This window comes from Semicossyphus pulcher, unplaced genomic scaffold (genome assembly GCF_022749685.1).
Source record: "Semicossyphus pulcher isolate SPU_LCO1_2020_fin unplaced genomic scaffold, fSemPul1.0.p SCAF_24, whole genome shotgun sequence".
Lineage (NCBI taxonomy): Eukaryota > Metazoa > Chordata > Actinopteri > Labriformes > Labridae > Semicossyphus > Semicossyphus pulcher.
The window spans coordinates 259,608-276,697 of NW_027211698.1; the positions used below are offsets into that span (position 1 = coordinate 259,608).

The following is a 17,090-nucleotide window of genomic DNA, read 5'->3' on the forward strand; positions in this document are numbered from 1 at the left end:
TTGTGCTGTGGACACTATGAAGTCATCCTGTGGTTGCATGTGGGTTTACGCAAATGAAAAATTTGCCGACTTCTTGACCATGATGGCAAAGTATGTCAGCCACAGAAAGGGAAGGTGCATGACAAGAAGAAAAACACAGTAAATGCTCACATCTCCTCTCTCATCAGGCAATAAATGGACTTTGAATAGCTCTCAATTCATGAAAGTATAGGCCAAAACCACAAATAACAAATACGAGACGCTCTATCCTTGAGCCTCAGTTTGGATAAAAAAAAATTCCCACACAAAAACTTAAACAAGATATATGGAGTGACACGTGCAAGCTAGTTCAGGCAGGCAACTCGAGCTGCACTTCATACTTGACATGCGTCATTCTCTACAATCGCCTGACAAACACTTATATCTATTTAAGCTGTAAGATTTCATTGCCCTGCACCAGTACTGCACTCATTCTTTTAGCCCCACCACCACCCCAGCATTCACCTGTGGGCTCCGACTAGGTGCTTTACGTTTTATCTCATCAGTCCTCAAATTTATGCATGTAAAATTTATCTGCGAGGAGTGATGTCTGAGCCTAGATGCCAAACACAAGCTATGTTTTGCTGTTGCAATAAACGTTTCATAGTATCACAACGTTAGTTGTCTGACTGAAATGCAATTAACCTAATGAAAAACAATAGAGGAGGGATCCCTCTTCAAATTCAATCACACCATCTACAGTGACAACAAGTTCACAGGAGTTTTTCTAAAGTGACAGTGCTTCTTTGTAGGCTCCTTAAAGTCCAGCATATAAAACCAACTGCTTCCCAATTTGAATATCCCCAGTTGCTATTTTGGAGGACTCCTAAAAAGCCTCTGGTAAAAGACTGTGTAGTTAGCTATGACATGAAAATAATAGGGACATTTGGGACAATTGTGTTCAGTTGCACTCATTTAAAAATTCATTAAACTATACCAATCCTTCATCAGTACATGCTGAATAATAACATGACTAACAGGCTTGTTTTCAAATTGCAGTAAAAATAACTTCAAATGGCAAATACAAGTGCAGCATTGCACCTAATGTACAGCAATGACATTCAATTTATTGTTCTTTTTGTAGTTAAATTCTGAACGAGAAGATATGATGTAAAAAGTTGAAGGCTTACAGTTAAAACATATCTCTTACTTTTATATCACAGATGTTTCATGTTGCCAGGCAACCGTGCTGAATTAGTACAGTCAGAGATGAAATGCTTTCAATACCATGCCTTTATCATTAATTTTAAAGCAATACATATATTATGTTTTCAGATAGAATCTTCAAGCATAAAAATGAATATCAAATTTGAGTGTATTGACAGCTACTGAACAGAACAGGCCTTTTGCATTATACATAATAAAATCCTGCATCCATTTAGTCTACCGCAAGTCATTCAAGGCTACAGACTGCTTATGCTCTCAGTTGTCTGATAAGTCCTTATTTTCTCATTACCTCTCATCAAGATTTCAGTTTCAACTTTTCATGTTTAATGGCATCTGATCAGGCGACCATAATGAAATATTCATCGACAAATACTCTGTTTTTTTTCCCAAACAATTTTTTTTCTTGTTGTCAAACTTTCTTCTAGGTTTTCATGAGGGTGCAAATGATCCGATACTAAATAAAGCCAAAAGGAAGGGAAACTGGAAGAAATAACACTTTGTTATGCCGAAGCCTGGTTCCCTCCAGATAAAAGCTGTTTAGGTTGATAGTGGCGGGAGCTTTCATAGAATAATTTCTATGACTCTTTTGTTGATCAGCGTGGATTAAGCACATTAGTGATTTTAAATACCCAGGACATGAGCAAAGCATCCACACCTGCCTTTCTTGGCTTTCTTCGTCACACGAACAGCTGTATTGGCTCACATGACCTTCAAATACAGCTTGAGAAATGGCAGTATTCATGTAGGATGATGCTAATGTCAGACAATGGACAAATGCATGTGTTTGACAGGGGGAGAAAAGGAGAATGACAGCATTTTAACTCACCATATCCATGGATGAGACAGGCCCGATGCTGTTGACATATATGCCCACATCAATGACTGTTGGTTTCACTGCAAGGGTTAGAAGAAAGAAGAGTGAGTGATGTAATCTGCACATATTGTAGGTGGGACACATGAGATTTATGTGTTCAATCTTTGTTTGATTTGTCATTTATCAGTGTTTTCATCTTGTGGCTGAGGATACATGTATGAAGTTGCCGTAATCAAGTTATGGATTTGATTTACACTCCATTACATTTTTTTCTGGCCCTTCTGGTTAGAGGTCGACCGATAGTGGATTTTTAAAGGCCGATATCATAATGATAGTTTGTACGAGTAAAATAAGTAGTAAAGAAAATATAATCTGCAAATGAACATCTAACTCAGTTTGTTGTGCCCACACTGTGCCTTTCCTCAGCAAAATAGTCCCATAGAGGGACTGTGTTTCCTCCAGCTGCCGTCTGATGTAAGAAACAAGAAACATGTAAATCAGTTCAATATAACTATTCAGTAAATAGGCTATCAAATTGATTATATATATATATATATATATATATATATATACACATATAAAACTTCATTATTTACTTTTATATATTTAATATTTATTTAAATCTACATGAATGATTTAAGTTGCACTTTATTAATCATTTTTAAATTGAAATTATACTGCAGTTGTTTTCTTAAAGTTGCTGGTTTAATAAAACTTTCCTGATGAAGTAAAGTTTTACTAAAGTTACAAATGAATGGTTATTATCATCACGGAAGCTTTCTGGCATATATTTGGGAGAAAAAAACAGAAACATTAATTCAGCCCCTGTGTCAGTCTCTCGCTCCTTTCCTTTAACTTTACAAACACAATGTTGGTCACAACAGTTTGTGTTGACGCCGTGACGTGCTTTACTCCTACAGCAGCCTTATGCAAACGCCGGTTTTTAATAAGCACGTTTTTTGCCACTTCGATTTTGATAATAAGTACGGAGAGTATCCTGAAGTGTGATCTGCTGGATTACATGGTTGGAAAAATGTTGGATTTGTTTACATGGCGATGCGCTCTTTCATGGTGTCTATCAGGCCAGATGCTGCGCGTCCCGTTACATTTTTAAATACCACTCTTACAAACTATTAGTGTTTTTGCATATCACCGGAGAGAGGAGGATCATAAAAAGTGGGATTTCATGTCATGAATGGACAGTTGACGTTACGTGGTTGGATTATTTAGAAGATAGAACGAATTGGTACGTAATCTAAGTAACAGTTAAATTATTTATTTTCCTCCCTGCCTGCCTGTCTTGTATCGTGGAGAGCTGATATTGTTACGTTATATTCCAGAGATAATTTTTGAGGGGAGAAATAAACTGAAACGAGTCAGATATAATATGAATCAGCTGATCCCCGGTACAGCAAAGGTTTAGCCCCCACCCACCCCTCTCACAGTCTCCAAGTACGAGTGGCATTTCATGGTTTTCTAACAGTTGTTAAGAGTATCCTCTGGAGTTGCACACGCAAACATATATTTTCAGCAAAAGTGCCCCTCAAATGATCAGATATGATCCCATTAGTTGTGCTAGGCTTGCACTCACTGCTAGCCAAATTGTAGCGAGCTTTCTAGCTAAACAGAGACAGCAGCATGAGCTCAGCAGAAAAGCAGTGAAAGTCAACAATAGTCTAATTCATTAATAATGCAATACTATAAACAACAACCTTATCATGATCATAATTTGTGAATAAAGCTGTGTTATAAAGTTAACGTTCATTAATTATCCCAGGTACCTGCATTAGCTGTATGTCACGTATGGAGACTCTATTAAAAAGGCGAATGCACGCGATGTACGTCCCTGCCTGAGGCTGCACAGCCATCGGCCACTATCGGAGCCCAGATCCGCCGATGATTATAGTTTTTAATAAGTCCTATTGGGGCCGATTAATCAGCCAGAATGATCAATCGGTCGACCTCTACTTCTGGTTAACAGTGCACAAGCTCACTGAATTGTAGTAGTTCAGGGGCCACGTGTTTGTTTATTTACTGGCCTTGATTGTTGTGATTAAATCGGTGAGGATTGGTCTCGCTCCAGCAAATGTTGACCAGTTGTTGCTGTTTTTTATGACTCAGATTTTTTTTATTTCTACATATTCAACATAAATACATTGCTGTTGAGAAGAGCACATATGGAGAAGGAGGTTTCTGTAGAGGAGCGGGAAGTAGGAGGGGTCTGGATTAATTAAAGCACATATAAAGGGAATTGTTTTCAGGTGTGAGTCCTTTCACCACCCCTGCAGAAGAATCCTGGGCTCCCAAATGTTGCTTGTGTAAAAATGGGAGGTAGGAGGGAAGGAAGGAAGGAAGGAAGGAGTATGTGAATGAGAATGAACTATCATCCCAGAAAATAAAGACTGATAAAACATGAAAAGAGGGAAAATGCTGAAATAACAAAAACATTCATCTAAATCTAATAGTCTTCACTTTTTCTTATCTTTAAACTGTTGCACTTAAGAGCAATAGACATATGGCACTTTGCAAGTCATCAAATCATGTTTCTTTTTTATGTCATTAGCTTGGAGAAACATGCAGCTACTTCATGACCCTTGTTACTTAGGCTATATCACATGAGATGAACCGATGTTGTACTGAATATCATCACGACTGTGATTCGGTCGTAGGCACGAGGCCACAGGCTTTTAACAGTTATACAAGCTGCAAATAGTAAAAATTAATAATCAACAACACATTAATTTTTGCTCCATCAACCCAATTAGTTCCACAACTTAAATGGAACTGGACCTTTGTTGCCAAGCAACCCAAACATTCTCCTGCACTCTGTGTCTACAGGTTACCACAGGTCAGCTGTTTTTTTATTGTGTGCCTTTATTTTATCATCAACCAGTGAAAGAGGTGTCTGTTATGTGATTCAGAGGCACCAGCTTGATTAATGTAGACATACACGGTCGGCAGTAATCTTAATTAACAGTATTCAGAACACCTGGATGAGGCAGAGTGATACACAGAGTGAAAAGTCACAGTGATGTTGTACTCTCACCACTCATGGAATGCCTCTTGTCCTATCAGATTACTTGGTCAGAACTAACCGTTGTATAAATTAATTTCAATTGTTCTTTATGGTTCATTGACACTGAAGACTTATATTATAAGACATACTGTTAAATTGCTAGCATCTTTACAGTTATGTAATTTGGTGTGCTCTGTGAACTTCAAGTGCATGCAGTTGTGTTCAAATCTGCTTGTTATGTCCCCAGGGACCTGCTGTGCTGGGCCACTGACGCAAAACACTTTTGGTTAGTAAAGGCCTCCTGGGAGGCGTTGATTCAATTCCAAAAGCATGTTCTGCTCCACCAACTAGACAATAGTGCAGTAATAATGCAGTTGCATTTCTGAAATTAGTTCTTCATCCAAAAAATTCAGATCGGACTATGCCTTAATATACAGACTGAGATAAAGTGTCTTTGTAAGGTGTTTGACCACTACGTGCAACTAGAACAGCTTCAATATGCTCAGCATTGATTCTACAAGTCCCTGGAACCCTACTAGAGGGATGGAAAACCATTGTTTTTTTTGTTTTTTTTATCCCCTAATTTGGTGTTTTGTTGTCCGGACTAAAATACCTTTAAATCCATCCTTTTGTGCAGAAGTGGAACATTTATGTAAATTTCTGTTTTTATTAACTTTTTAAAGTCACAACAGGGTTTTCTGCTGGCATCCTTCTGGTCAATGACTAGCATCTCTAACCTTCTTTTGAAATTATCCGGCATCATTACTTGGCATCAAGCCCCAGTTTAGGCCAAGAATAAAAACTCGATTGTCCCCTTGGGGAAATCTGGCATTAACGGTGTATGGGACAACACATAAACACAATGTTCAAATTACAAAAGAAAAGAAAAGACATTGTTCTTTCGTGTTAACCAGGGGACAAAGTGTATTCCAGCATGCACTGGGGAACACACTGAAGACAAACTGCCAGTGATTGCAAGTTTCCCACCACAGACAAAGATGGATATAAACAATATTCACACATTTGGGCAATGTAGATTTGTCCAAGTCATTTGCATGTTTTTGGATTCTGGGCCAGAAACACCTGGAGGAAACCTTGGTGACAGTAAAACCAAAATAAAAGGACCCCAGAGGTGGAAGCATGGTGTATAAAGCTAATCCGTTGCAGCTTAGCCGGTCTGCAGCATTTGGAAACTGCAACAACCTGAAGGGAATTGTCCTTAATTTACACCACAGTGCATTATCAAGGTAGGCGTACACTAAATCTTCATTACATATATTATTGATAGAAGTATTCTTGGTGTGCTGACAGATATCACTATGCATACAAACTAGATTTGTTTATTAATGCAATATAGAAGGATATAACTACAGTTTAGTGATCCAGTCTGCTTTCGATCTTTTTCTTCTTTAGAAGGAAGTCTCTGGACAAACACGACCATCACAGAAGCTGAGCTGACCTGACATATGTCCCAGTATTGCATGGCAGATTCATGGTACCTAGGTAATAATCCTGTAAAAGAGAATATTCAGGACATACTTTTTCCCGTCTTCGCTTCTGTTTATGTCTTTTTTATGTGAGCTTGTTTTCCTTTTGTTCGTCTCTCAAAGGGACGAACAATGTTAAAAACGAAAATAAAAATCAATATGGGAACTGAAACATCTACCAACCTATCTAGCTATGTATCAATTTATTAACCCAATTTTTCACTTCCAGTGGAGACACCATGATCCAGAGAGGCCAGATTAATCTTTCTTTCTTCTCTTCATGTTGCTCATCCTCCTCCTCCTTGCCTTGCTTTTTAGAAAAGCATGACAGGCCCCATCTGTATTACCACATCACCCTGTGGGCCTCGATTAAAAAAGAAAGGCTTTTATGCCCGCTTGGCCTAGCTGGTGTGACAAATGCATTACGCATTGTCAGCCCTGGCACACACAAACACAAGCAGACAAACATATCCCAGCTGACCATTCAACACCCATATGTTCAGCATCCAAGGAGCACTACAGGCCTCAGTGGGCTGTCAGATGCAATCCTGAGGGCTGGCCATCTTCTGTCTCACTTTGGAAATAAATGTGCTGTAAAATAATTAATTACATCCTGGTCACTAAAAGTAATCTACAGTGCTTTAGGCCTGCAAGCTATTCACCTCAGGTGACCATCATTAATATTTTGCAAACTACCATAAAAAGTCAGACTAGAACATGTAATGCTTCCGTGAACACAGCATCAAACATTTACCATTAAACAGAACTGAAAAACAAACTGCAGTAACTGTTCACAGGTGAAAAAGAGTTGCTAATAACTTTTTCTGAAACATTATCGTCAACGTAACTTAAAAAAATATGGGACTAGATCTGACTAATTCTACAGGTTTGGTTTATATTATGACTTAATTTTAATGTAACTGTACTTTGATTCTTGGAAAACTTCTCCATAAATTGGGCTTGGGGACACCCTTACATAACGGTGGAGGTGGTGTATGAGCCTAGACCTTTGTGGTAATTACAAGTAGGCCATACAAACCTTTATTTGTTGGTTTACGAAACTTTCTTTTGGCATAATAGATTAGATAAGATTAGATTAGATTATAGAAGTGGAAACATGGCATTTAGTCAACTGATGTTGGTGTTGTTCGTTCCTCAAAATATTCTAATAACAATACCAATAACTTTATTGATCCCCAAAGGGAAATTCACTTGTCTGGCATCTCATCTAGATTGAGTTTTAGATTACGTTAAATCTCGGAAAACCATCTGCTATCGCCTGACGGCGATGTCCGCGTGTACTGAACACGCATGCAGCCTGATACAGTTGCCCCTGTTCGTTTCCTTCCCAAATTTCCCCCCGGGGATAAATAAAGTATTCCTGGGGACAACAGTGAACATGTCGGGCATGTCCGGTTTTGCCAGCGGTTAACGATAAACGACTGCCAGCCAAGACTTAGAAAAGGTGATGGGGTTAAAATCACTTAGAAGAAGGGAGTTTAAATATGATTGACTTTGAGGCAATGAATGGAATCAGAAACTAAAATGGTAACAACAATTCATACGCAGAAGTAATGGTTTCTGGTTCAATATTCCTCCTAAAATATTTAGCAAATGCAGTGATTAGATTTTCTTTTGGGATGTGATTTCTGTGTTTCTAAACTCTCCCCATTTCACCTAAAGCTAAGGAAACTCATGCTAAGATGATAAATGATATTTGTCCCTGTAATGAGTTTCTTAGACAAAGATTTAATGTTGGGGAAAACAATTGTTTTATGACTCTGACATTAAAACTTTAGAACATTTTTTAGAACACAACATATTTTGGGGCTCGCTTCAGAATTGGATTTCTGAAAAGGACTTTTATTTGCCAAATTTAGAATATAATAATATTAAATTTGGAATTTAAATGGAGGATAAAAAGGGAAATTATGTACAGTACCTGGATTGTTATGGCCAAACAATTCATCATTTATGAGGACCACACCATTGTTCTAATCTTCGTAAATGAGTTCCAAAAAACTTATAAAAAATGTATAACAAGCCTTAGAGATTTAGAAAACTATACATACCTTGATTTCTGATTAGACCTGTATTTTATTTTTTTCATTCGTGCTGTGATTTTATTCATTTTTTTAAACTTTTGCATTGTTGTGTTTTTACTGTTTAGTCTGTAACTGGCTCTTGCTAACTACTGAGGTATAACCCAAAAAAGAAACTTTCATGTGATTTACTTTGAGCAGATTTACAATTAACAGGTCTTACCTTTGCCAAACTTACAACATCATGATACAGACAAGTAAAAAGTAAAAATGCATGCTTTGACGGTTCTGTCCTCAAGAGGAGAAAAAAACTACTTTTAAAACATTTTCGTTGAATGGAGGTCGGATCAATCATTTCTGGTGCATTCATAGAAGTCGGGAAATCTAAACACTGATTGGCTTTCATTACACAACTCCAAGGGAATATGTCTCTAGTTGAATTTTTGATCTACAACGGATTGTTGCTGAACTTGCATGAAAAATGTGTTCATAGACATTAATAGTACGCTAAATCATTGTCTGAAGACCGCAGATCGGAGTTGGGATGTCATCACGGCGGATTAGGTTCCGCCTGCTTTTGCTCTACACACATACTGTTTAAGCTGCATACACTGCAGCCTGCTGATACGTGATTGGTCAATACTAATTGGACTACAAGCGTACTACAAACGGAAATCCGAACACTTCCTGTACTAAAAATCCACGCCCCTGCCTACAGATTCTACATTTCTATGTAAAATCTGGAAATAAAGATTTGATTATGTTTGATGTTGACATTTACAACATTTGGGTTCTAAATTGAAATCTTTGTATTTTTTAAGTAGTGTAGTTGTAGTGTGGCATCAGGCAACAGGTATTCGGCATGCTGCACTAAAGCGTATCATAAATGTTATAAATCAGAATGTAGTTAGGGGAGTTGCACAGTGGTATGACTGCATCAACTCCAAATGGAAATAAGTCTCTCTCTGCTGTCTTTTCCAGTAATTCCCACCCTGCATTGCTATGCATCACACATTGGCAAAACACACTTATTTTAGGCACACACACACTCACAAGTTGTTTATTACTGAAAAATGTCAAACTGTTGAGGGGCGCCAGAAAACTCAAACATAGCTCTTCTGATTTGCATAAGGAGCTCTCTCGGCAAAATTTCATGAAAGTGATCCAATGAGTTTGTTATATAATTAATTTGTTGACTTAACATTCATGAAAAATGGCAGCTCAGCTTTCTCTAAGGTTTTCTTGTACAGATAGAACACAACTAGGTAATTAAAAAGAGTTACAGAGCAGGGTTTTTTGCCAGTGTTGCCAGTGTTTACAAGTGTTGCCTGTTGACACCCCTGTCACATTCTGAAATCGGTCCATGATTGGATTACGGCTCCTATCAGTCGCTGGCCCCTGTCAAAATGACAATTGCTACCCAGCCTAACAATTTTTTAAGCCCAAATCCTGTAGAGGAAGAAAAAAATCGAGAACACAGGTTTTTATATTTCCATCCAAAGAGTGCATTTCTAGATTTGCAGTTAAATAAACCCAGACACCTATGTGTTCTATTATTGTATTTATCAGAATGAATGTGCAAAAATAATGAAAAAAATCGAAACTGCCCTATGTTCTGTGTGAAATTGCTTTTCACTGCTATTTCCGCAGATTTTGGATCTTCTTCTCTTGTCCTGTCTACTCTCAAGACATGCAATCAAGGTACCACGCTTCAATATCAGATCATGAGGTAAAAATGAGCCTCATGGAACAGAAGTCAATTCCAGCTGAATGTCTACAAATCACAATATTTTGCCACATCTACATCATATAAAGTCATAATGCACAATAAGCAGTTTCATATCACTCTGTACAGACACTTGAAATAGTCTCATACCAAAAAACAATCTGCGTCTGATGATTTTGAGGAAAGATTGGAAGTTACCTTTTTAGTGAATTCTTAACTGGTTTACGTAAATTTATCCTGGATGAACAAGATTGAGCTGTCTTTAAATGGTCTTATCCAAGGTATAGCAATGAGTCTGTGTGTGACATCCGTTTGTTTAGATTTCACTGATGTCAGACTCTATGAAGTGTATGATTTGTGGCAAATGATGTGATGGAGAAAAAAATAGGCTGAATATATTACTGCAAAAATGTGGATGCTTTCCAAATCTGCACATTATCCTTTATATCCAGGTCATGTATTTGTATTCATTAACATTCCTGCAATATGAACTTTAAAACTTTCCCCATATTACTTTTTGTAGAAAACAAAAACATTAATCATAGCAATTAAAACTTCTTTGTAAGATAGATGAAAAGTGCATATACTTATATGTATATGACAATTACTTTCTCCTCTGTATTTTCACTAGGCTGCGCTCCAAAGACAAAAATAGTTTTGTGGTTCATCCCAGTGCTTCAACTTAGTCAATACTGCTTGTGGGTGATAGACACCATCTGGTTTTCCCAGGCAGTAAGAGGCAAAGGCTAAAAATGATTTCCAAATGCTGTTTGACCCACATCTGTACACTTCAGTAAGCTACTCATTCCAAGGACATGCTGCATCAAGCAGTATGCACAGCTGAGACAGAAATCAGCAACAAACACCAAACTACTGCAAATATGTAGGCCTTCACATGCAGGTGATAGTCTGCTGAACGCCTTCACCCAGAAAGGTTGAGTTAATTGACAGCATTTACCTCGCGAGACACAACAGGTCCCGCAGTAGAATTAGAATTCTATTCTTAATTCTTACCACGTTGTGTATAATGATCTAGTGGTTAGCCAGTTATCTTAGCATAGCACAAATAATTGAGACAGGAAGAAGCAGCTTACCTAAATCATTAATCAGGTTTTTTGGGGGGGGGGTTTTACTGTAAACCTCAGCAGGGGCCATTTCTCAGAAAGCAGTAGGGTTAAAAAATGTGGGTTAAACCTTGTGGTTGCAGGATTAATGCTGTAACAGCAGATTTTATATCACAGTTGACATGGGGCATTCATGTCATATCAAACCAGTTTTTCACTTTATTTCTCCTCATAAATTAAATGGTAAATGGACTGTACTTATATAGTGCTTTTCTAGCCTTCCGAGCATTTAAACGTGCTTTTACACTAAATGTAGTGTGAACTACACGTTCACCCTTTCACACTCACATTCACACACTGATGGCTAAGGCCTAAGTGCCAATCTCTAATCAGATCTATGCACATTCATACCCGATGGCTATGCCTTCGGGAACAATTCGGGGTTCAGTGTTTTTCCCAAGGACACTTCGACATGTGACTGTAGCAGTCAGGGATCCAACCACCAACCTTCCGATTGAGGGACGACTGACTCTACCACTGAGTCACAGTTGCCTCAAAAGGTGTTCTTTTCAAAATGCATTTTTTTCTTTTGAAAAAAATCTTTCACAACACTATCAGCCTTTTGTCAGCAATACAAGACAGGCAGGCAGGCAGGAAGGAAGACAAATGTCTGTTGTTAGGTTCTGGGCAGGTAGTGCACATGAGCTTTTAAAGCTTGATTGCTAGAATCAGCGTCCTACTGCTGCCAAAAAAAAGTGCTATAAGAGTAGCTAGAACAAAGTTAAATTTCAGGCTGAACAGCCTAAAAATAAGTGAAGCTAGCTATACAAAGCAAAGGAAGCTGCAGATTCAGGTGATAACTCTCTGTAACTAGCCTAATTAAAACCTTTTTATATTGTTGCATTGTTTAGAATGTGATCCTTAATATGACAATATCAACCATGGCCATTATAAATTGATGCAAACAGGAAATCTATTTTATAACGGTTACAGATAGCATCAGGTGTTTCGGGGTAAAAAACTGTTCTTTTTATGAATGCATAAAAAAATCCAAGTAATTGTCAATGAAAAGACTTTCCCATCAGACAGATACTGACCAGCCGTGTAGGTGTGTTTACAGAGCCTGTGTATTTGTGTTTTGGGCATGTAGGTGTGTGAGTAACTGAGAGAGCACGTACTGTACTGTTTGTGTTTGTATTCAGCTCTCTGAATCCAATATAAAAGATCTGGGGAGGAAAGGTATTTCTCCTGTCTCTGAGGTTTAATGAGAACTAAGCAAAGGGAAAGGTCTCACTGCTTATGAATTGCCAAAAGGCAATCACACAGCTTACACAAAGCAATAACTCAGCAAAATAGGAGAGGGGGCAGGGGCTGCTTGTTGCACACAAACACACATTTATGAACACAATGAGGAGGGCAATTTATAAAATCAATCAATCAATCAATCAAATTTTATTTGTATAGCGCCAAATCATAACCAAAGTTATCTCCAGATACTTTACAGAAAGAGCAGGTCTAGACCAGGTCTATGTTATGTTATTTAAAGAGAGGCCCAACATGAATCACCATGAGTAGCACTTAGATACATTCAACACATTGGCAAGGAAAAACTTTTTAACAGGCAGAAACTTCGAGCAGAACCAGACTCATGTTTAGCAGCCATCTGCCTCGACCGGATGGGCCGAAAATGGGATAGAAGGAGATGCAGGATAGAGACAGGCAAAGAGAGCAACAACAACATATGTTGTTGTTACATCAACAACAACCACAGGTCATACATACTTATGGTTACAATGCCAATAAATTATCTCACAATTAAATTTCTGTTTTTGTATATTCTTAATGGGTAAAAAGACTTTTGTCATTCTTTTGATGTTTAAAAGATATTTTTACCCTTTCCCATATTACGCAAAATACAAAGTCCTCCCAAACCCATGTAAATCCACCAGCCTCTCTAAGTCTTTCACACTGGCATCATGTGAGAATACCCTTGCTCCTTGGGCCGCACATTGGGGAAGCTTTGTGGAAAATACGAGAAATTAGTCAAAGCCTTTTGTCTTCATGCGCCACTTATCAACTTTCATAGGAATTAAATGGGCCCAAACTACGACTCTTTATTTATCTCTCCCGAATGCATTTATTTAAATATCCTCTTTCGGCAGGGTCTAGCAAAGCCTATTGCTTGTTAAACCATACAAACAGTCATGATGGTGCTGTTTAGGAAATAAGGCAAATGGTAGTGGATCCAGTGTATTGAATAGTAATGTGATCCTTGACTGGCTGTCCTAAGTACTTTATTACTAGAGAGATAACACCTTTAAAGCACATAGCAAACTGCAGGAGGAGGCTTTCCAAAGTGGTGAGTTGACAGTTTTGCTATATTGATGACAATCTTGTAATCATATGTTATAACTGTCCAATATCATTCACATATTCAAGTATTACTAATACAAATAAACATTAAAAAAAAAAGTTCATACATTTTGCAGCGCTAAAAAGAGGTGACTAAGAATTTTCTCCGCTGAATATAGTTCTCCAGAAATGTCTTCAGTAAGGTGTGGTGTCCCAGAGTGAGAAAAATGTCAAGAAAATACCTTTGTTTTTGTGGTAGGGTCAGGGCCCAATCTTGAAAGATTTAAATGGCCTTATATATGTCATGATTAAATTTGTTTAGAACAATAATTATTCAACTTTGTTATTACAAACGTAATGCATTCTAAATGCAGATCCTCATTAGAGTCATCCAGATTCTCACAAGTATGCAACATGTTTTAAACAGATATAATGCTCACCAAGAAGCTAATAACCCTATTTTTCAGATTTTGGTGATGATGCGTACACAAATAACACAATGGGCTCTTCAGCTAAGACTCACTGTCAGTGTCAAATTAATCTATAACTGCAACAAACACCTATATTATTGCCTTCCAGTTGACCTGTCAACTTACTTACCAACCAATCAATATTATCAGTGGCAGTTCTATATTAACCCATTGTCTTTTTGCTGTGTTCTCTGTGTTGTGATTTGAATTTTATGTGGCATGGTGAGTTCATCAAAAACAAAAAGTTATATAGTTGCTTCTTAATATATGTATTTACATGGAATTATTATGTATTCAATCTATACATAAAAAGAAAATAAAAAATGTTATGTTGTACATTTACAGTTACATCTGTCACAGTGTTCTTTGATTTGTTTTCATTTGGACATCAATTTAAAATTTTCCATATAATTTACTGCAATCCAAAAGCAATCTTAAAACCAGAAGATACTGACACAAAGAAAAAGTAGGCTATGTCTCCCTGCTATCCCCCCAATGCACCCAAATCCTTGGCTAACCAACAGTGCTTTGGCTGGAGTGGAGTGGACATGGGAGACTTAGATGGAAATCGATTAAATGGTTAGAGCTCACAAGGATGGGAAAGTTGTCAGCCATGACCCAGACACAGCTTGGTCTTATTACCACCTAATGCACTACACTTAGATATATCAGCCACCCACTTTAAAGCTCTACGTGATTACTTGGCCATTCCATTGTGGCTTGTCATTAACTAAATGCTCCACAACCTTTTTTTTTTAGAATTAAAATTTTATTTTTTCACTTGCTTTGCCTCGTCAGACAGTGTGTGTATTAGGGCTGCACGATATTGGAAAAAACATTGCGATAGCTTTTTGTTCTGCAAATATTGCCTCTTTTTAACTGCTACTCTTTGTAAAAAGGCGCTGGTGTCGTCATCATCGCATTTTCCAAGCAACCAATCACCCAAAGGGCAACTCGTAACCCTTGTAATCAAGAAAATGGGGGACAAGCTTGTTCTGGCTCTGTCTGTCTATCCCAAAACTGAATGGTATGTGAAGATCACAAAAGAGAAAGAAAGGCACATTTGTTGGCGCAATTGGCCGGAAATAGCTGTCTAAGAACACGTCTGGGACAAGGCGATGATATTCTGAGAATGCTGTCTCCAATGGATCATTTAATGCATCTATAATGGTTTAAAGGTAGAATGGGTTGTCCTTGGAAGGCTAGTGTTGGATCCCTGGCTCCTCCAGTACTGTATATGTAAAGAAAAAAAAAAAGATTTTGGAAGCCTTTTGTGGCTCCAGACCTACACTAAATTTGATAAAGTGGCTGAAGTGATGCCACTCGCATGAACTTGTATACACTATACTCTAAAATTCAATACAAGCCATGACCTTGACTTTTCCACTATGACACTTAAAAGGGTCTATTTGTAAGATTTTATATGTATTCATCAATCATGTATAATTTTTTATTGCCAATGTGTGAAGGGATAGTAGAGGAACTGATCAATTGAGACCATCCCCAACTTCCTCCATTGCCTCTAACAATCTGTGGGCTGATTTTTATGTAAAGCACTCGGAACGTTTTTTCCGCAAAACAAGAGGATGTGACGTATCTGCGCGTTCGCGAGTGACTCTACCGAGAGCTCATTCTCCGCCACTACAGTCAACAGTGTGCAACACAAGACAACGCAGTCTGTGAAATGGAGATGGATAATGCCAACAAACACACAACAATACCAACACAAAGTACACACAAGAATAAAAACAAAAAAAAAGTTTTATCTGATGAAGCCCGTCTGACCTAACAGGAATGTGATCGATGTCAGGGGGAAAACTAGAGTCAACATCGGCAGGGCATGCAAATCATAGAGACCTTTGATTGCTTTTTTGGGATCAAAACAGACTCACGAATTATTGTTGTCATAGTTCGCCAGTTAACATGACAAAGGGTGTTGATTTTGGCCAACAGTAAATTATGTAGCAGAACAAAGCAAATGTGTATAACTACCAGTTGTTTTCTATTAGCCAATATCATTGCATTATCTGCCTAGGCTAAGGTTAGCCAGCCAGCTGTAAGCTGGCAACAAGGTTCTTGATCTGGCTGGTAATTGAGTAATTTGCCATTTGGTTACGAAGCACAATGCCAGATCCATGCAGTGTAGTTATGTTAGAGCTAGTTGGCTAATCTTAGCATGCTCGCTAACATAAGAGTGTGTCTGTCAGTGTTTTCAGTCTAGCTTGAGAAATAACTTCACCAGCTAACATGATACTAACTGAGGTATTATGACAAACAGTGTTGATATTGGACAACATGATGCCAGTCAACATGATACCGGTCAATGACCACGTCTCGTCAGTGAAAAGTAAACAGAGCCGGTGAGTTCTGAGATTGAGCATGCTCAGTTTCGTGTGTCTTTGGCAAAAACCCCGGATGCTTGTTCATGCATGCGAGCAGAAGGTTGACTACAGTACCATCAATGGCTGGCCGTGTCACTACGAAGGAGGATTTTCTGAAAGTTACATATAGCACCTTTAAGTACAACCTTCTGTGCAGTGGAAAGGAAAAGGGCTCTAATTTAATACTAGCATAACACACCTGGATCTGAGACCTAACTGTCCGGGGACAAGGGACAAGTTACATTGTTGTTAATGCAGCACCCCTGCTTGATTGATTTTATCTTTTCTTTGTTCAATCTTCAGTCCAAAACCAACTAAGAGGGAATGCTAAGTTGATGCAATGTGTTTTGAATTTTAATACAAATAACCTGGAGACTAAAACTAAAACTGTTAATCCTGAGACATTAAGACACTCCAACACAGACACACATACACACACAGTAAGAGATATTTACATCATAGAGCTCATAAAAGATCACCAGCTTGTGCGTGTGCAATTGTGTATCCATTAATGTCAACTGTGTCCATCTGTGTGTGAAGCCCCTACACCTTC

At 38.1% G+C, this 17,090-nt stretch overlaps 1 protein-coding gene across 1 annotated transcript in view; it reads right to left on the reverse strand.

The window, feature by feature from the left end:
- The window catches only part of LOC138603385 (gamma-aminobutyric acid receptor subunit gamma-3-like), a 147,834-nt gene that overhangs the window by 114,943 nt on the left and 15,801 nt on the right, over nt 1–17,090 (reverse strand). The window contains exon 3 of the mRNA XM_069675135.1: nt 2,012–2,079. Coding sequence (XP_069531236.1) covers nt 2,012–2,079 — 68 coding nt within the window. The remainder of the gene's footprint in view (nt 1–2,011; nt 2,080–17,090) is intronic.